We start from the raw sequence: 25,148 nt of genomic DNA on the forward strand, positions 1-25,148 counted from the left end.
GACTGGATGATAATGAGATGTAGTATGTATAAAGAAGAAAGAAAAAAAAAAACCACGGGTAGGTGGTATACAATTATGGATGGACTGCCGAGTGCCGACACAGAGGTAGCTACAGCCGTGAACTACCGTACTGTGTCTGCTGCGACTGGATGATAAATAATGATATAAAAAATATATATATATCACTACTGCAGCCGGACAGGTATATATTATATAATGACGGACCTGCTGGACACTGTCTGTCAGCAGAATGAGTTTTTTATTTTATAGAATAAAAAAACACCACACAAGTCACACGACGTGTGTTTAACTTTTACAGGCAGACATTCACAATACAATATAGTATACTATATACTGGTGGTCAGGTCACTGGTCAGTCACACTGGCAGTGGCACTCCTGCAGAAAAAAAGTGTGCACTGTTTAATTTTAATATGTACTCCTGGCTCCTGCTATAACCTAACTGCTCCCCAGTCTCCCCCACAATTAAGCTGTGTGAGCACAGTCAGATATTATACATAGATGATGCAGCAGCACACTGGGCTGAGCACAGATATGGTATGTGACTGAGTCACTGTGTATCATTTTTTCAGGCAGAGAACGGATTATATTAAATAATATAAAACTGCACTGGTGGTCACTGGTCAGTCACTAGTATAACTAACTAATACTATCAGCAAAATTCTGCACTCTCTGTCTGAGTACTCCTCCTAAGCTCCAGTAAATGAAGTGTCACTGTCTCACTCTGTCACTAGTATAACTAACTAATACTATCAGCAAAATTCTGCACTCTCTGTCTGAGTACTCCTCCTAAGCTCCAGTAAATGAAGTGTCACTGTCTCACTCTCACTCTCCTATCTATTTCTTCTCTAAACGGAGAGGACGCCAGCCACGTCCTCTCACTATCAATCTCAATGCACGTGTAAAAAGGCGGCGACGCGCGGCACCTTATATAGAATCCGAGTCTCGCGATAGAATCCGAGCCTCGCGAGAATCCGACAGCGTCATGATGACGTTCGGGCGCGCTCGGGTTAACCGAGCAAGGCGGGAAGATCCGAGTCGCTCGGATCCGTGTAAAAAAAGCTGAAGTTCGGGCGGGTTCGGATTCCGAGGAACCGAACCCGCTCATCTCTAATTAAAAGTCAAAGGGTCAGGGAAATAATACGACAGATCTTCAAATCCTCCACATATATAGTGATGGAAAGGTGTAATGGGATCACCCAATCTGTGTAGAGGTCAAAGAAGATGATGCTCACTTCAAACCTTACTTTCATAAAGTCTGGTCCTTGCATATAAAGGGATCTTGGTAGGGGTCCTGGGCAAGCGTCTTCTAACACAATCTTATGCAGGCACCTTCCACAGGATAGGTATACAGGTGGAAACACAAAGTGTATTCCAATGTGTAATACTGTATTGAGTAAACTCTTGGAAAATGGGTTATAATCGCCCTCAAAACCGTGTTTATTAAACGTTAAAGGGTCACCCACAAAGTGTGTTTCAACAATACATGATGCTCACTTTCGTGCTTACACTGAAAAGCTGGATCAATACATATAAGGGTATCTTTGAATATTCTTAATCATCCGGTATAAAATCGTACATGTATGCTTACTTGAAGTTAGCGGTGTCCACTCCTATCGCGGTTTCTTTTATATCTCCTTCCTCAGGTTATAAATAGAAAATAAAAGACCGTTTAGACGTAAAAAAATGTACTTTATTGAATAAAAAACAAATAAAAATGTTGTATTATACAGAATTATACAGATACAGCCGCCTGTTAGCAGGGAAGATGTAAACAACCGCAAAAAGTGGCGAGTGAATAATTATAGGGCCAAAAATTACCACTCCCACAAAAAGCCGTATCTCTCAGGTGACAGATCTGAACAACATGTGACAAGATATTGTGTCCCGGGGGTAAAGGCTGGAGTTTAAAGAGATCCCACCTCACAGATTCTTCGAATCAGGATTACCAGCTTGGCTGACAGACAGGGCTATCCTACAGGAAGCCATTCCAAAATTGGAAAGGGCAGATGTCGTTGTTCCGGTTCCAGCTCATCTGGAAAACAAGGGTTACTATTCAAACCTATTTGTGGTACCGAAACCGGATGGGTCGGTCAGACCAATATTGAACCTGAAGTCGCTAAATCCTTATTTGAGGGAATTCAAGTTCAAAATGGGGTCTCTGAGAGCGGTGATCTCAGGTTTCGAGGAGGGGGAATTCCTGGTATCCCTGGATATCAAGGACGATTACCTTCACATTCCAACCTGGCCGCTTTACCAGGCTTATCTAAGATTTGCACTGTTGGACTGTCACTATCAGTTCCAGGCACTGCCATTCGGCCTCTCCACGGCACAAGGGTTTTCACCAAGGTGATTGCAGAGATGATGGTTCTCCTCCGCAGGCAGGGAGTAAATATAATTCCATATCTGGACGATCTGCTGATAAAAGCGTCATCCAGGGAGAAGTTGTTGCAGAGCATTGCTCTCACGACTCGTCTACTCCAAGATCATGGATGGATCCTGAATCTTCCAAAGTCACATTTGGAACCGACAAGGAGATTGTCTTTCCTAGGGATGATCCTCGACACACAGGTGCAGAGGGTGTTTCTACCGGTGGAGAAAGCATTGGTGATCCAATCAATGGTCAGGGATGTCTTGAAGCCTGCGCGGGTATCAGTCCATCAGTGCATTCGCCTTCTGGGGAAGATGGTGGCCTCCTACGAGGCTCTACAATATGGAAGATTTCATGCACAGCCCTTCCAACTGGATCTCCTGAACAAGTGGTCAGGATCTCACCTACACATGCACCAGAGAATATGTCTGTTGCCGACAGCCAGGATCTCACTCCTATGGTGGCTACAACTGCCTCACCTTCTAGAGGGCTGCAGGCTCGGGGTCAGAACTGAATCCTTCTAACCACGGATGCAAGTCTGAGAGGTTGGGGCGCAGTCACCCAAGGGGAAACCTTCCAAGGAAGGTGGTATAGTCTGAAATCCGTTCTTCCGATAAACGTCCTGGAACTAAGAGCCATGTACAACGGTCTTCTACAAGCAGCACACCTTCTGCAAGATCAGGTCAGTCAAATGCAGTCGGACAATGTAACGACGGTGGTCTACATAAACTGACAGGGTGGAACGAAGAGCAGAGCTGCGATGTCAGAGGTGACGAGAATCCTCCTCTGGGCAGAAAAGCACGCGGTGGTGCTGTCAGCAATCTTCATTGCGGGTGTGGACAACTGGGAAGCGGACTTCCTCAGCAGGCACAATCTCCATCCAGAAGAGTGGGGCCTTCATCAGGAGGTGTTCGCAGAGTTGACAAGTCTTTGGGGTGTAGCTCAAATAGACATGATGGCCGTACGCCTCAACAAGAAGCCTCAGGCTGTGGCGCTGGATGCCCTAGTAGCTTGGTGGGTGTTCAAGTCAGTGTACATGTTCCCTCCACTTCCACTCATTCCAATGATTCTAAAGCATATAAAGAGAACAAAAGTTCAGGCGATCCTCATTGCTCCGGATTGGCCAAGGAGGGTTTGGTACGCGGATCTTCTGGAGTTACTGCTGGAAGATCCGAGGCCTCTTCCTTTTCGAGAGGGGCCGTTCGCTGCAACAGGGGCCATTCGCTTATCAAGACTTACCACGACCACATTTGACGGCATGGAGGTTGAGTGCCAGATCTTAACTCGGAAAGGCATTCCCAGAAAAGTTATTCCTACCCTGATACAGGCTAGGAAAGGAGTAACGTCTAAACATTACCATCGGATTTGGAAAAAGTACGTGTCTTGGTGTGAGTCCAAGAAATTTCCTACGGTGGAATTTCAACTTGGAGAGTTTCTCCTCTTCCTGCAAGCAGGTGTGGATGTGGGCCTGCGTTTGAGCTCCATTAATGTCCAGATTTCGGCCTTGTCCATTTTTTTCCAGAAACAATTGGTTTCCCTCCCTGAGGTTCAGACTTTCTTAAAAGGGGTCCTGCACATCCAGCCTCCCTTTGTGCCTCCTACGGCACCTTGGGATCTTAACGTGGTGTTGCAGTTCCTGCAGTCGGATTGGTTCGAACCTTTACAGGAGGTTGAGGTCAAGTTTCTACTTGGAAGTGGTCACACTGTTAGCATTGGCATCTGCTAGACGTGTGTCAGAATTGGGGGGGGGGGGGGGCATTGTCCTGCAAGAGCCCCTACTTGATTTTTCATGAAGATAGAGCTGGGCTCAGGACGTGTCAGCAATTTCTTCCGAAGGTTGTGTCAGCTTTTCATATCAACTAACCTATTGTGATGTCAGTGGCTACTGACTCCTCAATTACCTCAAAGTCCTTGGATGTTGTGAGGGCTTTGAAGATTTGTTTGAAGAGAACTTCTCGTCACAGAAAGTTTGTCCTTTATGATCCCAACAAGATTGGGTGTCCTGCTTCTAAGAAGACGATTTCTCGCTGGTTCAGGTTTACTATCCAGCATGCGTATTCTACGGCAGGTTTGTCATGTCCAAAATCTGTTAAGGCCCACTCTACTCGTAAGGTGGGTTCTTCCTGGGCGGCTGCCCGGTGTGTCTCAGCTTTACAGCTTTGCCGAGCGGCTACTTGGTCAGGATCGAACATGTTTGCTAAGTTCTACAAGTTCGATACTTTAGCCTCTGAGGACCTAAAGTTTGGTCAGTCATCTGCAGGGGCCTCCGCGCTCTCCCTCCTGTACTGGGAGCTTTGGTACATCCCCATGGTACTAATGTGGACCCCAGCATCCTCTAGGACGTAAAAGAAAATAGGATTTTAATTACCTACCGGTAAATCCTTTTCTCGTAGTTCGTAGAGGATGCTAGGCGTCCGCCCAGCGCTTTGTTATTCTGCAGTGGTTTCTTGGTTCAGAACTGCTTTGTTCTTGGTTAAGTACTGTGTTGTTACTTAGTTAAGTAATGTTCTTCAGCTGTTGCTGAGTTTTCATGCTGGTTAGCTTTGTTTGCCTTGTATGTGTGAGCTGGTGTGAATCTCACCACTATCTGTGTAAATTCCTTCTCTCGAAGTTGTCCATCTCCTCGGGCACAGTTTCTATACTGAGTCTGGTAGGAGGGACATAGAGGGAGAAGCCAGCCCACACTATTAAACTCTTAAAGTGCCCATTGCTCCCAAGGGACCTGTCTATACCCCATGGTACTAATGTGGACCCCAGCATCCTCTACGGACTACGAGAAAAGGGTTTACCGGTAGGTAATTCAAATCCTATTTTCTCATTATACTTGTATTTAAATTATTTTCTGCTGCGGGGTACACTGGGCTCCACAAGGAATGGACAATGGGGGTGTAGAGTAGGATCTTGATCCGAGGCACCAACAGACTAAAAGCTTTGACCTTCTTCCCAGAATGCATAGCGCCGCCTCCTATATCACCCCGCCTCCCTGCACAGGATCTCAGTTTTGTAGTTGATGCTGCAGTAGCAGGCACTTAGCAGAGGGGCTGCTCCAGGCAGCCCTAAGAAGAGCTTTTTTTCTGAGGAAAAAAGTGAAGACTTCAAGGGCAGCAGCAGTGTTACATGTCAGTGGACATTCACGGCTGCAGCTCCGGCTCTCCCCAGTGGCGCTGTACACTCCCGAGCCCTGGTTGCTGGGTAACTACAGCAGGAGGTTCCGGTTTTCTTCTTGTCAGGCACACACGACGGGGGCTCTCCGGGATCGCGTGGCCCCACTTCGGGAGGTGGTAAGTGGATCCCGCTAGCGGGACCCGGTCTTTATCGCGATCCGGCACGGTCAGTGGGAGGCGGGCCGCACGCACTGGCGGTGGACACTGTGGCAGTACAAGCGATCCCACTAAATCACCAGGGCATGGGACAGGTCAGGTTTTCTCTATAAACCATTTTATTAGAGCCCGCAGTACCCGGTGGTTTTGCCAGCAGGGGAATAGAGCTTGGACCTGAAGCCCCTCCCCCAGCCCCAGGGCGCCATTTTCTGCAAATGTTCCCACCCTGGAGCTGCATATCTGTCTCTCCCTCACTCCCTGGCAGTGCCTGCGGCGCCATTATCCCTCAGCTCACTGTTCCTGGGAATGCTTGGGCAAATCCTCCTGTGTAAAGCCGCCTGGTTGTCAGTGCTGTGACTTTACAAGACACTTAAGTATTCTACCTGCCTTTTTTAGTCAGTGTTAGTTAAGAAAGAGTACACTTAGTCAGGGTTTCCTAGTACAATTACCCTGTGATATACATCCAGTTCTTACTGTGTAGTGTTATATCGATTGTTACATAGCTGTGTAAGCTAGTCCAGTGCAGTATTATTGTTAGTAATAACCTCTGCATTGTACAGACTGTGACTATTTGTGTGTGCATTCGATAGTTGAGTGGTGTCCATTCCGTGTCTTTCACTCAACCTGCTATCCCTATATTCTATAACAAGAGGGGGCTTGGTGCGTCATGTTTTATCTAATAGGATTTTCATAAAGATATACTGTATTACGTATTTTTCTCTGTGATTTAGTCACCATATCTCTCCTTTATCTCTGCTGGTGCTGACTACACTGCGCAGGGGTTTGAGCTAGAGGTATTGTGCTGCTGAGAAATTGTACTGTGTTAACTGATACTGCGAGTTATAGCATGTCTGCTTCTGAAGGTAACGGTTCTGGGGCTGAACACACTGCCGGTGTTGCTGAAGCCGCAGATATCTATGAGGAGAATATAGCAGCTTTGGACTCTGGTTCTGGGGGCTCCTTGCCCCCCAGTGGGACGGTGGCAACGGGGGCAAATAATGACCTTCCGTGGGCCGCTTTTTCCACGCTTCTGCATACGCTAGTTCATAAACTAACACCCCCTATGGGACTCAAATAAAGAAGTTGAACCAGTCCCTGACTACTAAAAAGTCTGACCGTCGCTCGCCTACGTCCAAGGGGTCCTCTAAGCGAGCGCTTTTCTCCTCACAATCCACTGCTGTCACTGACACCTAGTCGGATGAAGACAGCACATACACTGACCCCACAGGTTCTGACTCAGATACGGCTGATGGGGAGGGTGGTTCACATGTGGATGTTCCTGATCTTTTGGAGGCTATTAAGTTAATTTTACAGATTACGGATGATCCCGAGCCATCCGTTACTCCTAAGAAACCAGATAGGTTCAAGCGTCAGAAGGTGATTAAACAAGTTTTACCTCACTCTGACCACCTAATTGATATACGTCAGGAACCCTGGAAAAACCCGGGTACGAAGTTTGTGCCTCAAATGAAGATGCTGGCTCGCTATCCCCTCGCGCCGGAGCTGTCTAAGAATTGGGAAACGCCTCCTCCAGTAGACTCACATGTGGCTAGGATGGTGGTTTCCTCAGCTCTACTAGTCACCACCGTCACGTCTCTAAAAGAGCCTACGGATAAACGTGTGGAGGGTTGTCTGAAAGCGATTTACACCCTCACAGGTGCTGCACAAAGGCCCACTATTGCAGCTACTTGGGCTGCAGAGGCCATTGAAGCATGGGCCTTGGAGTTAGATGCTGAAATCTCCTCTGACCATGCTAGACAGTGCTTGTCTTATATTGTCACAGCTTCTCGTTATATTAAAGAGGCAGCTTCTGATGCCGGTATCCTGGCAGCCAAGACCTCTACTACATCAGTCCTGGCTCGCCGGATATTGTGGCTGAGATCCTGGTCTGTGGATCTGGACTCTAGAAAAACCCTGGAGGTACTCCCTTTTAAGGGAGATATTCTGTTTGGGGAGGATTTAAATAAGATTGTGGCTGACTTGGCTACTGCCAAAACTGCCTGTCTGCCAAGTACTGCTCCTTCTATGTCGAAGGCTAAAAGTGCTTCCTGATGCCCCTTTCGTCCTTCAGGTAAAGCAAAAGGTCAGGCGTACAACAAGCAGGCCCGCACTTCCAAACCTGGTATGCCTAAGCCCAAAAGAGCCTTGGCGGCCCGTCAGCCAGCTTCCAAGATAAGCCTGCCGCATGACGGGGCGGGCCTCCCTCTGGGGGATCCCAGGGTGGGAGGCCGGCTTCTAGGGTATACCCAGGAATGGTTGAAGACCACTTCAGATGCCTGGGTACGGGAAGTCGTCACTCGAGGTTACGCCATAGCCTTAAAAAACCGACCCCCTCATCGAGTTTTCCAGACAGATGTCCCGTTGGACAAGACAAAGGCAAACACTCTACATTCGGTGGTACAGACCCTCCTGGATACAGGAGTCGTAGTACAGGTGCCTCTTGCACAGAGGGACCGGGGGTACTATTTTCCGCTGTTTCTAGTCCCGAAACCGAATGGGTCCTCCCGGCCCATTCTCAACCTCAAGGCATTGAACAGGTTTGTGAAGGTTTCCAAGTTCCGGGTGGAAACCCTTCGCTCTATAGTTCTGGCCTTGGAACCTGGGAACTTCATGGTCTCCCTGGATATACAGGATGCTTACCTAAATATTCCTATAGCAGTGTCTCATCAGCAATACCTGAGATTTGCGATTGCCAACTGCCATTACCAGTTTCGGGCGTTACCTTTTGGTTTAACAACGGCTCCGCGAGCCCTTACAAAAGTCATGGCGGTGATGACGGTGGTACTCCGCTGTCAAGGGGTCAGGATACTGCCGTATTTGGACGACTTGTTAATCCTGGCAAATTCCCCAGAACTTCTCCTGCATCATCTAGATGTGACGGTCCGGTTTCAGCCCACGGGTGGCTCATCAACTGGAAGAAGTCATCCCTGATCCCTGCTCAGAGCAAAGTGCATCTGGGAGCACTATTGGACACTCACAACCAGCGGTTGTTCCTGTCTCAGGAGAAAGTCCTGAAACTTCAGGACAGGATTCATTGCTTCCTATCTCGTCCGCAAGTGTCGATACATTCGGCGATACAGGTGCTGGGCCTCATGGTGTCAGCATTCGACATGGTGGAGTACGCTCAAATTCACTCTCGCCCTCTCCAGAGGCTGATTCTAGCCAAGTGGGACGGCCTGCCTCACCGGATCAGGTCTCAAATGATCTCATTGACTTCCGGAGGTCCGTCTGTCGCTGCTCTGGTGGCTCTGGGACCAACAACTGTGCAGGGGCCGTCCGTTCTGGATATCCGACTGGGTCCTGTTGACGACAGATGCCAGTCTAAGAGGTTGGGGCGCGGTGCTGGAGCAACACTCCCTTCAGGGGTGGTGGACCAAGGAGGAGTCCCTCCTCTCGATCAATATTCTGGAGTTGCGGGCGGTCTTCAATGTCTTGAACCTAGCCCAGCATTTAATTCAGAACCGTCCTGTTCAAGTACAGTCGGACAACGCCACCACAGTGGTTTACATAAATCATCAAGGCGGCACTCGAAGCCGCCTAGCAATGAAGGAAGTCTCACGGATTCTACAGTGGGCAGAACGCCATCTACCGGCCATATCGGCAATATTTATTCCAGGAGTCCTGAATTGGGAAGCGGACTTTCTCTTGCGTCAGGACGTGCATGCCGGCGAGTGGGGCCTCCATCCAGAAGTGTTTTAACTCCTATTGGAAAGGTGGGGCCTTCCAGACGTTGATCTGATGGCGTCTCGACACAATCACAAGGTTCCGGTCTTCGGAGCAAGGACAAGAGATCCTCAAGCAGCATTCGTGGATGCGCTGGCGGTACCGTGGAGGTTTCGGGTGCCGTACATGTTCCCTCCGGTGTCACTACTGCCCAGGGTAATTCGGAATTTCAAGCAAGAAAAAGGAATTCTGCTTCTCATAGCTCCAGCGTGGCCCAGACGGCACTGGTTCTCAGACTTGCAAGGCCTATCGTCAGAGCGCCCAATTCTACTTCCACAATGGCCAGACCTCCTCGTTCTGGGCCCCTGTGTCTACCAGGACCTAGCCCGGCTGTCTTTGACGGCGTGGCTCTTGAAGCTTCCGTCTTAAGGGCTAAAGGGTTTTCTGAGGCGGTCATTCAAACTATGTTGCGGGCCGGAAACCGGCTTCGGCTCGGATTTACTATAGGGTCTGGCATTCTTACTTTGTTTGGTGCGCATCTAACGATTATGACGCTTCCAAGTTTAGTATAGCCAAGTTGTTGGCTTTTCTTCAGCAGGGCCTGGACTTAGGCCTGCGTCTGGCCTCCCTCAAGGTTCAACTATCTGCCTTGTCGGTGTGGTTTCAGAGAAAAATTGCGATCTTACCTGATGTGCATACCTTTACTCAGGGCATGTTGCGTATCCAACCTCCCTATGTCCCGCCTGTGGCTCCTTGGGACTTGTCGTGGTTTTGGAGGCATTACAAGAGTCTCCATTTGAACCTCTTGATTCAGCTGACCTTAAGTGGCTTTCCCTTAAGGTGGTGTTTCTGCTGGCTATTGCTTCAGCTAGATAAGTGTCGGATTTGGGTGCCTTGTCCTGTAGTTCCCCATATCTGATATTTCACCGTGACCGGGCGGTTCTTAGGACACTCGTCCCGGCTATCTACCTAAGGTGGTTTCTTCGTTCCACCTTAATCAGGAGATTGTAGTTCCGGCACTTGTTTCTCCTGATCTGTCTCCCAAAGAGCGGTCTTTGGATGTGGTACGGTTTCTCCGTATCTATGGGAAGAGAACTGCTCCTATTAGGAAATCTGATTCTCTCTTTGTAGTGTTTGGGTTTCACAAACGGTGCTGGCCTGCTCACAACCAGACTCTGGCCAGATGGATTAGAATGGTGATTGCACATGATTATGTGAAGGCTGGTCTCTCTGCTCCTGATCACATTAAGGCCCATTCTACTCAGTCTGTTGGACCTTCTTGGGCGGCCCAACGTGGTGCGACCCTTGAACAATTGTGCAAGGCGGCTACGTGGTCCTCTGTGAACACGTTCATAAGGTTCTATGCCTTCGATACTGCCGCTTCCCAGGATGCTTCCTTTGGATGCCGGGTTCTTGTGCCCGCTACAGTGCGTCCCCTCCCATAAGGAACTGCTTTAGGACATCCCCATTGTCCATTCCTTGTGGAGCCCAGTGTACCCCGCAGCAGAAAATTAGTTTTATGGTAAGAACTTACCTTTGTTAAAACTCTTTCTGCGAGGTACACTGGGCTCCACAAGGCGCCCACCCTGACGCACTTAGCTTCTTTGGGTTGGTATGGCATTAGCCGCTGACACGTCTCCTGTCGTGAGAATGTGGTGTTGTGGCTACTAACCGTTGTCGTCTCTTTTCCTGCTACTGCATTGGACTGGTTAACTAAAAACTGAGATCCTGTGCAGGGAGGCGGGGTGATATGGGAGGCGGCGCTATGCATTCTGGGAAGAAGGTCAAAGCTTTTAGCCTGTTGGTGCCTCGGATCAAGATCCTACTCTACACCCCCATTGTCCATTCCTTGTGGAGCCCAGTGTACCTCGCAGAAAGAGTTTTAACAAAGGTTAAGTTCTTACCATAAACTCGTTTTCAATTCCCTATGTGTAAAACTATTAATCCCGATTTTGGTTATCTAGGAAACTGCACACTAATCATTTAGACTTACTTTTCCTACTCCTGAGTAATGCAAAAATTAATTTCTAACTGATTAGACCAGTGGTCTCCAACCTTAATTGGGGTGTGAGCTACTTTCGGAAAATAAAACCTCTGAAGGAGCTACCCCCTGCCCCCAATGCGCATGCGTTCCTGCAAAAGTGTATGTGGCTTCAAAAAGTGGGTGTGTCCTCACAACTACAAGTAATGCCCCCCCGCTTAGTGCCAGATACACAAATATTGCCCCTCAGCAGTGCCATATACACAAATAATGCCCATCAGCAGTGCCAGATATTAAAATAATGCCTCCCAGGAGTGCCAGATACACAAATAATACCCCCAGCAGTGCCAGATACAATGCCCCCACCAGTGCCAGATACAATTCCCCCCCGCAGTGCCATTTAAAATGCCTCCCGCAGTGCCAGATAAAATCACCCCCCCCCCCCCCCAGTGTCTGATATAGTGCCCCACACAGTGCTAACCCTTGTTGGATTCTTCTACTGCTGCTCCTCCTGTATGAGTGATGGAAGGGGAGGAGAGCTCAGCGCGCGCCTCTCCTGTGAAGTCCGGAGAGCGGCTGCGGTGAGGGTGACAGCGTCTCCGGCGGTAGCGGGCTTTTAAAATATGGTGCCGGTAAGTGAGCCAATCAAAACTCGTGGTCCAGCAGCCAATCAGGTACTGCCACTGCCGGTCCACAAGCTCTGATTGGCTGATGGCCAGCACCATATTAAAAATGAAGGGAGGAGGAGTGCCAGTGACTGCCCAAGCCCGTGCGCTCTGTGAGCTACTGAAAATACTACGGCGAGCTACTAGTAGCTCGCGAGCTACGGGTTGGAGATCACTGGATTAGACAATCCTTTCTCCATAGAAATCTACAGGGAAAATGTAGCTAAGTATAACTGTAAGTCATTGTAGGAATTTCCCTATTATACTATATTTATTACGTACAGTAGAATTATTTAGATTTACATATTAATGTGTAATTGTCGGTTTAATCACATTCTGAACCACAGATTCTAGACAGGAATGCTTCATATTCCCATAGTAGCAGATACAGTACAGTTTCATAGTAAAGATAGTAAGTAAGATACCTGATATCTGCTTATAATCTGAGACCTTTGTCGTTTTGCAGAACATCAGGAAGGGGCAGGAGATTTTGATTGTCAACTTTGCACTGAATGATTGCGACTCCTTGGCAGAGGACAGCATATATGTACCAATCTTCAAAATAAATGAAGGTAAGCAGTCTTCTATATTGTCTGTTATCTATATCAACAGTAGGCAACCTGTGGCACTGCAGCCAGGTCAACATCCCAGACATGCCCAGCCACAGTTTTGCTGATCTATGCTGTGAACGATTGTATGATCTCTTAATAAAGTGCTGTAAGACCTATTCCTATAAAAGGAGTCTGAAACACCTTTATCTAGCCAGCTCACTACACAATAGGAGTAAAATAGCCGTCACCGGGGCTGCCATCAGAAATTTTGGGGCCCGGGACTGACAAAACAGGCAGGGCACCCTCCACCCCCACCGGAGAAAAACAAAAAAAATTATATATATTTAAAATTAAAAAAAATTGGTACAGGCATCACTGTGATGCTTTAATACAATTTGCTTGCTGATATAAGACCTGGAGTGCCGCTGTTTATTTTGCTTTATCTTAACTATTCCGCGGAGTGAACCTGGGCATTTCTAGCAGAGGTAATGGGAGTGCCGGACTATCTAGAAATAAATACATTAATAATAATTTTTATTTTTTTAATACAATTCTTATGCACATACGGAGCAACACCATATTATACCCCCATTCGTCATATTAAGTCCCCAAAGTAATGCCCCTGACACCATATTATACCCCCACAGTTATGCCCCTGTCACCAGTGGCGTAACTAGAAATTTTTCTCCCCCAAGCCAAAAAATCCTTTGGCGCCCCCCCCCCCCCCCCCCCCTCCCCCATAATTGGCACTAGTAAATGGACAAATACGCGCGCGCCGCCAAAAACGGGGTGTGGCTTCGTTGAAATGGGCGTGGCTTTGTGTAAAGGGGCGAGGCATTGCAGGAAAAGACTACCTTATACCCCAGTTTTGCAACCTGCACGCCCAGACGTTAGCCACCACAGGAAAGAAAAATAATCCTGATTCATGCCCCTTACATTATTTGTCATTTTTCCTCCTTATAGTAATGCCCAGTATGCATTATTCCACATACTGCAATGGCCTTAGCCATTATGCCACACACAATAATGCACATGACTTAATATCCACACACTGTAATGCCTTCGACACATTATGCCACACACCGTAATGCCTGTGACACATTATGACCGGAATCGCAATGCCCGTTATACATTATGCTACACACTGCAATGCCCCTGATACATTATAGCACATACAATGTCTGTGACACAGTATGACACACACCACAATGATCCTGAGACATTATACCACATACCACAATGCCCGTGATATAGTATACAACACACCGTAATGCCTGACACATTATGACACACACCGCAATGTCCGTGATACATTATGCCACACACCGTAATGCCCATTACACATTAAGTTCTACAGTAAGGCTTCTAATTACTTTTAAATTACCTGCTGGTTGCCAGGGGTTTCATGCTCTTTGTTCCATGCACGGTGCCAGGGGTTTTCATGCTCAGGGTGTCATGCTCGTTGCCAGAGGTTTCATGCACTGGGTGTCATGCTCGTTGCCAGCGGTTTCATGCTCTTGGTTCCATGCACGGTGCCAGGGGTTTTAATGCTCAGGGTGTCATGCTTGTTGCCAGGGGTTTCATGCACTGGGTGTCATGCTTGTTTCCAGGGGTTTCATGCACTGGGTGTCATGCTCGTTGCTAGGGGGTAGTGCTTGTTGCTAGGGCCATGCTCCCAGTGCCACATATGCCCCCAGTGCCAGATATTCCCCCACAGTGCCAGGTATAGGCCCCCAGTGCCAGATATTTCCCCACAGTGCCAGGTACATGCCCCCAGTGCCACATATACCCCCCCCCAGTGCCACATATGCCCCCTCAGTGCCTGCTCCCCCCAGTGCCAGATATTCCCCCACAGTGCCAGGTATATGCCCCCAGTGCCAGATCTTCCCCCACAGTGCCAGGTATATGCCCCCAGTGCCAGATCTTCCCCCACAGTGCCAGGTATATGCCCCCAGTGCCAGATCTTCCCCCACAGTGCCAGGTATATGCCCCCCGTGCCAGATCTTCCCCCACAGTGCCAGGTATATGCCCCCAGTGCCAGATCTTCCCCCACATTGCCAGGTATATGCTCCCAGTGCCATATCTTCCCCCACAGTGCCTGCTCCCCCCCCCCCCTCCTTTGTGTTGGAGGGACACGGAGCGCACATCTCCTGTGTCCCTCTCTGGCTCTCCCCCGGACGGTCTAATAAAGGAAGTGCCGGCCGGGGGAGAGCCAGGGAGGGACACAGGAGAGGCGCGCGATGTGCACTCCGTGTCCCTCCTTACAGCGGCGGAGGGAAGAGACCACAGATTGACATGCGGACGCTCGTCCGCATGTCAATCTGTGCAAAGTCAGTGGCGCCCCCCGCAGCCCCTCGCCCCCAAGCCACGCGAGGACTGCGGGGGCAGTAGTTACGCCACTGCCTGTCACCATATTATGCCCCACACAGTAATGCCCCATACACCGTATTATGCCCCCACATTGATGCTGCCAGTACCTGCTCATTGTTAGGAGTTCTGCTCGTTGTCAGGGGATTCCCTCACCAGGTAGACAGTTCAATCGGTTGACAGGGTCAAAGGTCAACATAACAATGGTTGACAAACATATGGTCGACACAAGTTGTTTTTTTTTTCAACTTTTTCATACTTTACCATCGTCATGGACTACGATTGGGAATAGTAACCTGCCCAAAGCAGAGCCATGCGAGGAGATGTGGTACATTAATGGGTCTTGTTTGTGGCAGAAAAGTGATGAAACACCCAAAAAACTAAAAAAAATTGTGTCTACCTTTTTTGTATCGACCATTTCCATGTTAACCTTTTGACTCTATCAACCTTTTCTAGTGTCTACCTATTCAGTGTCGACCTTTTGACCCTATCGGTCTAATGCACGTCTACCGTTGGTGGTCGACCGATTGTAGACCTTTTTAATGTAGTATAGATCTAATAAACCACACCCTCATGTAGGACCTCCTCTAGCCTAGCGAAGTGCAGTAACTCAATATGGCACTGATTCCATAAATGGATGGAAGACCTCTGGAGAGATGTTGACCTTGACCCATGCTGTCTGGAGAGTTTCCCACAGCTTCCTGATATTTGTAAGTGCAGGATCTTGAGTGCTAATGGTTCTTTCTACCATGTCCCATAAATGCTTGATTGGGTTCATGTCGGGTGAACGTGGTGGCCACACCATTCGTCAGAATGCTACAGAATGCTCCTCAAATTAATTCTGGACAACTTAGTACAGATAACACGGAGCATTATCCTGCTGGAGTATTCCATCATTGTGGGAGTCCATGAAGTCCATGAAGGGCTGCAAATGGTCCTCAAGCAATGCAACAAAGTGGTTACCGGTCAAAGACTTGTTCAGGCATACCAGTGAACCTAACCCATGGCATGTGAACACACCCCTCACCATCATGGAACCACCACCAGCCTGCACAGTACCTGGATTACAACGGGGTCAATGGCCTTATGGGGTCTGTCCCAAACCTTAACATCAGCCCAAAGCAACTGAAACTGTGACTAACCAGGCCACGGCATATGTTGCGAGTCCTCCAGGGTCCAAATAGCAATGTCACAATCCTAAGTTGTCAAGGATCTGGATACTGTTGTGCTCTGAGTTGCTTCTGATGTCTTAGAAGTTGTAGAACTAGAGTGAAGGAATTGTGGAGGCCATATATAGGACTTCTGCATAGACGACTGAAGTTAGGAAGCTGAATCGAAGGATGAAGTTAATGTAGATTGATTTGCTCTATGATATGGAGTAACTTGAGCTAGTGGATTTAGTGTGGAGCAGGATTTGGTTATAGTTTGACTCCACTGTAGCTGTTTTACTTGAACTAGGCGGAGACCTGTAGCAAGGTGGAACTGGAGACTCAAGCTGGCTGGACTTGATGATAAGTTAGATCGGATGCATCCTAAGAGAATTTGTCTGGTAGGTACTGGAGATGGATTGGACCTGCTGGAACTGGAGAGATTTTACCAGGCAGGGACCTGTAGATGAACTGGCCCGGCTTGAACCAAAGAGAGTTTACCAGACTGGACCCAGAGTCACACTGGACCAGCTGGAACTGGAGAGACTTTACCAGGCTGGACCTGGAGACAAGATTCTAACAATTTATCAATTAATACATAACTTTTATTAGTTCATTTAAAAAAAATTTTTTAGCCATATGAAATATAAAAAGAATAGGTGAAAATAGAAATAGAAATTGTGAAATTAAAAATAATTATTTTCCTCAGAGACTGCTACTACTGTGATGAAGATTTCTCTTCTCATAAAGGCTTCATAGCCCCTGCCGCTATTTTAATGCTTAATTTCAGTTGTCAAGCTGATTATCAATATTCCTATTCAGTTGGACATGAATTTGAACCAGTATTCTGTTATAATAAAACTTTCTTACAGATGGAAAGACATTCATTTGTTTCAACACCTTCGTTACACTGTTGCTGTCAGTGTGTCTGCATGATTTATTTACAGATTTGTAGCAACAGTTGAAAAATAGAAATATATGTTTATAAATGTTAATTCCAAATATCAGCAATGCTCTCAATCTATTTTAACCCGGGTGCTGGACTATATTAACTGCGCCTGGCTTATATAATTAATTTTCAGTCACACCACATAATACTAATGCAGTACAATATGTATATTGTACATGTATCTATAGCCAGACTGGTACTAATACAGTAATTATAGCTTTATATAACTTGGTCCGCCTATAGCGGCTCTGGGTGCCTATTGCGTGCGGCTGACTAATACTCTTAGCCTGCACGCCCTGCACCCTCTCTTGATCCCATTCCCGAGTGCTGGATAGATAATAATTGAGCACTCTCACTATCCTGACCGTCACTCGGTCCGACGGGAATCAGTTAATTTCAGAGGAGCATTATGTTATAACTTTAAATGGACACTGAGTGGAACAAATATTCACTTATTCCACATATGCTATAATCACACTGTTGCTCTTATTCATTCAATATATATGTTCGGTTTGTCAGTCTGTTTAATTGGCTATGTCTGTGTCCTGCAGATCGGTATTGACACAACACAATGTACTATGCCCACCACATATATAAATTAATCTTTTAATGGCAGCAGTGTGTAATTGGAAATATGTGTATATTATGTTAATCCTAAGTGCCAGCGCTGCTCTCTATCTTATTTAGATGGGTGCTAAGCTGCATGTACTTCACCTAGCTATATAGTAAGTTATGGATCAACATATTAATACTATTGCGGTGCAGTGTGTGAATTGTAAATTCATATGTAGCCAAACTAGTGCTTGTACAGTGATTGTACTGGTTTGTAACACAGGCCGCGTGCAGCGGCTCCGGATACCCGCCGCATGCAGCCGGCTCACCCCTTTTCCACTAGCTCAAAAAACACGGGTAAATGCACGGGGGCGCGCATTTACCCGTGTTTTTTGCAAGTGGAAAAGGGTAAACCCGGATCAAGTGACCCGTGAATCCTACCCGGCTATCTACCTGCGTAGGACACGGGAATGATCCGGGCAGGGTTGTAGGGTAAACGGGAGCCGTGTCGATGCGACACGGCTCCCGTTTACACTGTATGGAAGGGCGGCGCTGGGAGATTATGTGATCTCCCTGCACCACCCTACCGCTTCACTAGAAGCGTCACCAACCCGGCATATGCCGGGTTGTGACTGCTGATGGGAAAGGGGCCGAGCACGGGTCGCAGCAGGGGACAGCTCCCGTGTCAGGCTCCTGGCTGCGACCCGTGCTCGTAGGTGGAAAAGGGGTACAGCCTGCACGTCCCTGCACCCGCTCCTAATCCCGCCACTGAGTGCCGGGTGGTTGTTCTACAAGCACTCTCACTGCCCTAACCGCACACTCAGTCTAGCAGGGATCAGTTAATTATTAAAGAGCATTAGATAAATTACATTTTTTTCAACAAAATAGCAGCAGTAAAATCACAGTCTTCAGCAGTTCTCTGAGAAACGCCAACGCACGTTTCACAGAGGCTGCTTCGTCAGGGCATCTGGAGATTAACTGGTCTGGCTGGAGCTGTAGATACTTACTAGGCTGGACCTGTAGATCATCTGGGGTGTTGGAAGTAAATGCAGGAAGAGGAGCATGTGTGCCTGGATGCTGCTGCGGTGTTAGTAGCGAATGTGGTTAAGTGTGTGCCTGAGTGCCCCCGAGATTGGTGTGCTGATAGTGAATGTGAGCAGAGGGGGGCACCAACAACTACTGTATCTTGCCTCTGGACTCCTGGCATGAACTTCCACCCTTGTCATGACTAAAGGTGTGCAAGTGGTGCTGTCACCCAGGGCCCTGAGAGTGGCACCCTCTTTGCCCCATAGCACCTGCATGTGGCTTGTAGAAGCGCTACTGCAAAGCTGCACACATTTTCTAAGGAATGCCCCATGCAGTGTTCTACTTCCTAGTGCCAGCAGCCTCATATAGTGCCCTGCACTGGCCCAGAATGGGAAGAAAGTGAATCATAAGGGAAAGAAAAAGGAAATAAATGTAACTTACGGACTACTGCCAATGAGTTCCCACTGGAAAATTAATTAAGCTCCAGTATGTCTAGGTAGTTAGTAGAAAGGAAGTCAACCAGAAGGGGTCACTTGCATGGTTCAGCCAATCCATATAATATCTCACAAAGAAAATCTGAAAACTGCATCCAATGTGTGCTGATGTCACACGATTTCCCTTCTAGGTCAGATGTGGCCCTGGGTCTTCCTTGAATGCCAGGTGGTACACTGGTTTTCCACAGCTTTGGTGCATGCAGCAGACCATCATCTTGGATGAAGTTCCGTGCATCCAGTTCTGTTTTTCCCTCTTGTGTGATCATGCTTGACCAATGAATGAGATCCTTCACTTATGTTTTCTAATAAATAGATTTATATAATGATAAGCTCCAAGCAGAAGCCAACCATATTTCAAGATAACAACTAAATATTTAAGTCTCCAGATGTACTGTCTGCCTTATTCAAATGTTATTTCTATTTTTGCAGCACTGGTCAGCTCTGGTGGAGTACTCTCAGGCTACGACATCAGTGAATTTATATACCAACCTTTTTACTATAAGAAGAGGTGAGCACAGTACGTTTATAATACATTTATCAGGAAATAATGCAAAAGCTTTCATTATTATTTGAAGACTATAATACAGAATACAGTGGTTCTCAAACTGTGTGCCGTGGCACCCTGGGATGCCCCGGGACACTTGCTTGGGTGCCTTGGATTGATGGTACAGAACCAATTTACATTATTTATGGTCAACGTAACAGGTAAAACCAGTGCTGGTGGCTATCAATCGTAAAATATTTGGACAAACGGAAGTAAATCTTGCCCCCCCCCCCACACAACTGAACCTAAGGATGACGTATAAACACAATTTAATTTGATATTTCTTTCTAAATATCTCAATAAGAAACTTTTTGCCTAGGGGTGCCTTGAAAAAAATTCTGATACTCTAGGGCAGAGGTTCTCAAACTCGGTCCTCAGGACCCCACACGGTGCATGTTTTGCAGATAACCCAGCAAGTGCACTGGGGTATTAATTACTCACTGACACATTTTAAAAGGTCCACAGGTGGAGCTAATTATTTCACTTGTGATTTTGTGAGGAGACCTGCAAAACATGCACAGTGTGGGGTCCTGAGGACCGAGTTTGAGAACCTGTGCTCTAGGGCATCGTGATTCAAACAACCACTGCAAAAATAGACATGTATTAACTCAGAGGTTCTCAAACTCGGTCCTCATTACCCCCACACAGTGCATGTTTTGCAGGTAACCCAGCAGGTGCACAGGTGTATTGATTACTCACTGACACATTTTAAAAGGCCTACAGATGGAGCTAATTATTTCACTTGTGATTCTGTGAGGAGACCTGCAAAACATGCACTGTGTGGGGTCCTGAGGACCGAGTTTGAGAACCTGTGTGTTAACTAAAGATATTGGGGGTAATTCTGAGTTGATCGCAGCAGCAAGTTTGTTAGCAAATGGGCAAAACCATGTGCACTGGAGGGGGGCCAGATATAACATTTGCAGAGAGAGCTAGATTTGGGTGGGTTATTTTGTTTCTGTGCAGGGTAAATACTGGCTGCTTTATTTTTACACTGCAATTTAGATTTCAGTTTGAATACACCCCACCCAAATTTAACTCTCTCTGCACATGTTATATCTGCCCCCCCCCCCCCTCCCCCTGCAGTGTAAATGGTTTTGCCCAATTGCTAACAAAATTGCTGCTGCGATCAACTCAGATTTAGGCCCATTGTAATTGTACAGTATTGGATACTTTAATCACGTCCCAGATGTTTAACTTAGCTAAGAATAATTGCTTATGCTGCATGACCTGATTCATTTAATTGAATACTGTGGGGGTATCCAATTGTTTTTGCCACAAAATAACCTTGTGGACATTGTGCTCAATATTGGATTACCGTGGGTATTAACGCTTCTGTTACCCGTGGTCAGGGGCTGGTTGACAACTTCTGGCCTGGGGGGCCAGATGTAAGTAAGTGGCCCTAGTTTTTCTGTCAACACACTGCAATGTGAAAACAGTCTTGACACAAATAAATCTGTTTGTGTGATCTGTCTAATGTGAATTTGGTTTCAAAAGCCAATAAAATAAAAAAATAAAAAGATTGTTTTGTCAAAGAGCTATAAACAAATACAATACACCTAACAACTAGTGATGAGCGGATTCGGTTACCCCATCTGAAAGCAGCGGGAATATCGGTGTCAGGAACTGCATGGAAAGATGCAGTTCCACTGACACTGGTGGCTATGGAAGCACAGACAATCTGCGTCTGCATTAGAAAGGTGCCATGCCCAATTGAGCCGCAAAACCCCCCCACTACCAACAGATACATGGTGGGCATCTCAATAGGTCACCCATCGGAAGCAGTATTACCATACAGCTGCAGTAGTGACTGTGAGCTACTCTACTGCAACCACTTCTGAATCACGCCCTTGGCTTATAATGTCTCACTACATATTATATTGACTGTATATACCAACCTTGCACCATGTTTCTCCCATAATTACCTAAACTGTTCTCGTTCAGGTGCGGTTGCTCCTGCAACCATCGGCACAAAGTAGCGATTTTTTGGTACTTTGCACATGTGCAGGACCTGTGCACATATACCCAGTCTGTAGCTACATTTGTTTCTCTTTAGTCTGCTAGTCATTTAATACTCCTTTCAGACTGCCGCAATAACCCAGGTTATTGCCGAGTCAACCAAGGTTGCTGCTCAGTCTGAATGAATTAGGCCCAAAGTACCAACCAATCAGCTCATAACCGTAATTTTTCAAAACACAGCCTATAATATGGCAGTTACACGCTGATTGGTTAGTAGTTTCACTTTCTCTCTCTACGCTTTATCACTCTCTAAGGCTTTAGTACATCTCCCTAGCTATTACTTAGACTGCATGGTCTCTGGGTTCTTTCCTCTAAGAAGTGATACCGGGTATATGCGTCCACGTTGTACAGCTTTCCTTATGGCACATTGCTTCCCCAGCTCCTCCACGTTCCCCCAGTCCTGTCCTCAGTTCCCCCCAGAGTGTGTAGTGCTGGGCACGGGTACCAGTGCCGCCAACACCATCCTACTGTGCCCTATTTTCTGGCTCGCCCTGAACTGGAGACACCACACATAGCTGCAATGTTTATAGGTAAAGCTCCTGTGCAGTGGGTGGCGCTGGCTACTATGGTATGAACTCTGCTTGGGAGACCCCCTATCTTCTGCCATTAGTACTAGTATGTGGGGCCTCCTACTCCCAGCTGCTGTGTGCAGAAGCTCTGGAAGCGTCTATGTACCTGTTACAGCTGCACATACCTTACCATAAAATATACACAATCCCCATTGCATTGTCAGGATGTATAACACCACACAACTGTCATATTTATCAATAAAATACACTTGTGATAACACCTAAATAACAAATAAATAAAACTATTTCATACAAACAACAGTAGTAGTAACTTATATATATTTCTACATATTTCATTTATGTTTACACAATTTAGACCTACTGTATATTTATCCCCACAATTGCTAGATTAAACTTTAGAGAATGCTATGTGAAAGGTATATGAATTAGAACTGTGTGTATAGTTTGTTACATTTATAAGATGCAGATACATTATTACTACTATTATTATTATTATTATTATTATTATCATCATCATCATTGTTTATCTCCTGCATATCCGTGGGTCCCTAGTTTTGCATTGGATGGGAATAGAACAACTCATAGCCAGAGTATTGGAATGGTTTACAACAGTGCCGAGTAATTCAGTAGTAGAGTGTGATAATTTTATAATGTCTACTTGTGCTATGTCTACTGATGTTCTAGTATGTAAAAGTTATTTCCGTCGAAACACACTTTGTTGTCTCTTATGTTACAGACATGAGAACCCATCAAGTACATCACGCACAGCATACAGCACAGTTTGGGACAGATTTGCCAGTCAGACACCTGCAGAGAGAGATTCCTTCTTACATGACACATTCCCTAATGGTTTCCACTGGGGCTCATCCTCTGCAGCCTTCAAGATAGAAGGAGGCTGGGCTGAGGGAGGAAAAGGAGAATCTATATGGGATGTGTTTGGACAGCATGGCCACACTGACGATAATGCCACTGCAAACGTGGCCTGTGACAGCTACCACAAGATTGACTATGATGTGTATCTTCTAAAAGCTTTGAAGTCTAATATCTATCACTTCTCCATCTCCTGGTCTAGGATATTCCCAACAGGGTTCAAATCCATAATCAACTCAGCCGGTGTGAAATATTATGATAAATTAATTAACAGATTAATGGAAGAAAATATTAAGCCAATGGTGACTTTGTATCACTGGGATTTACCTCAAGCTTTGCAGGAGACTGGGGGTTGGCAGAATGAGAGCATCACTGACGCATTTGCGGAATATGCAGATTTCTGCTTCAGCAGTTTTGGAGATCGGGTGAAACATTGGATAACGTTCCATGAGCCCTGGGTAGTTAGTTACGCAGGTTATGGCACTGGACAACATGCACCTGGGATTAAGGAGCCAGGGAATGCTTCATTCAAGGTATAAGAAACAGATTTATGTGGCTAGATTTATTCAATGATTTTAGGATAATTATATTAGACTTTTGGGGGATTGTATCACTGTATATAGACAATAGTACAATTCCATTATTAGTCAAACAACTCCTTTAGTGCAGGTGTATCTGAAAACATTGTCCAGTCTAACACAGGGATTCTTTATTAAAGTCTTATGTGCCTAGTGGGATATCCAGTACTGGTATTTCAGGAAAACATACAAATGATTGCTAAGGCACTTTGTTAATGATTAGAATACACATATATTGTGAAGCTGCCTTCAGCTACAGGTATTGCATTGTATTCTCCCCAACAGAATAAGGCAAAAAGAAGAAAGAAAAAAAGGCTGTGGCGATACCCAGAACTAAATTTGTTTTTGGGTAATGCTGCAGTGCAGCCTTTTCTTCTTTTTGCACTGTGTTTCACAGCTTATTCTCCACAAGGAAATAATACATGGAAAAAAATAACATAGACCCAAATGTATTAAGAAATAATCTAGAAATAACATAGGGGGTGATTTAGACCTAATCGTAGATGTGTTAAATTTAGCACATCTACGATCAGCTTCCCTGACATGCGGGGGGACGCCCAGCATAGTGCTAGTCCACCCCACATGTCAGGGCTGACCCCCCCCCCCCCCCCCCGCACAGCGGCGATGCTTTTGTACTGTAGGAGTAGCTCACTACCAGCGCAGCTCCTGCGCACTGGCAGGGAGCTACTCTTCGCAGCCCAGGTCGCAGTGGCTGCGTGTGACACCCAATGGTCCGGCATGCCTGCGTTGCTCGGACCTCACCCCCTAAATGGCGGCTAAACGCCGCCAGCCCGCCCCCTCCTGCCCAGCGACCGCCTCTGCCTGTCAATCAGGTAGAGGCGATCGCTGGGCTACGACAGCCATCGGCTGTCTGCCATGCGCTGGCGCATGTGCAGTTCAGGACTGATTGCTGCTGTGCGAACACGCACAGCACCAATCAGGTCTGAATTAGCCCCATAGGCCCAAATGCTGTAAGCCTTAACAAGAGATAAAGTGGGGATAGACAATGGGGGAAATTCAAATGTTTGAAAAGTCGGTTGGGTGTCTGGTTTTTCCTGTCTATTAGATAGGAAAAAACAGATACCCAACTGACTTTTCAAACATTTGAATTCCCCCCAAAGAGTGATAAATGACCAGCCAGCCAGCTCCTAGCTGTCATTTTTCAAACACAGCCTGTGATATGGTAGTTAGGAAGCTGATTGGCTTGGTCATTTATCGCTCTTTATTCTTACCCACTTTATCTCTTGTTAAGGCTTAATACTTTTGGACCATAGTCCTCTGAGAAGCAGCTGTTTGTTTTTCTGTTGGCCCTAACATCTTTGTTGTGTAGCTTGAGAGCTTTCAAGGCAGATAATCTTAAAAACAATGCTACTTTTCTTGGAGGAAAAAAAAACTGAGCTGAAACCCGTATTGTGCAAGACATTTAACTTTAAGTAAAGATCCAAACCAGGGATTGCTGTGTCATTTATGGTTGTCTATGTTATCATTCTGAGCCACATTGTGA

At 46.6% G+C, this 25,148-nt stretch overlaps 1 protein-coding gene across 1 annotated transcript in view; it reads left to right on the forward strand.

Annotated features, from left to right (window-relative positions):
• LCT (lactase) overlaps positions 1-25,148 on the forward strand; it is a 221,710-nt gene that overhangs the window by 26,612 nt on the left and 169,950 nt on the right. The window contains exons 4-6 of the mRNA XM_063933757.1: positions 12,486-12,591; positions 19,536-19,614; positions 22,933-23,599. Coding sequence (XP_063789827.1) covers positions 12,486-12,591; positions 19,536-19,614; positions 22,933-23,599 — 852 coding nt within the window. The remainder of the gene's footprint in view (positions 1-12,485; positions 12,592-19,535; positions 19,615-22,932; positions 23,600-25,148) is intronic.

The sequence above is a fragment of the Pseudophryne corroboree genome, chromosome 7 (genome assembly GCF_028390025.1).
Source record: "Pseudophryne corroboree isolate aPseCor3 chromosome 7, aPseCor3.hap2, whole genome shotgun sequence".
NCBI classification, from domain to species: Eukaryota; Metazoa; Chordata; class Amphibia; order Anura; family Myobatrachidae; genus Pseudophryne; species Pseudophryne corroboree.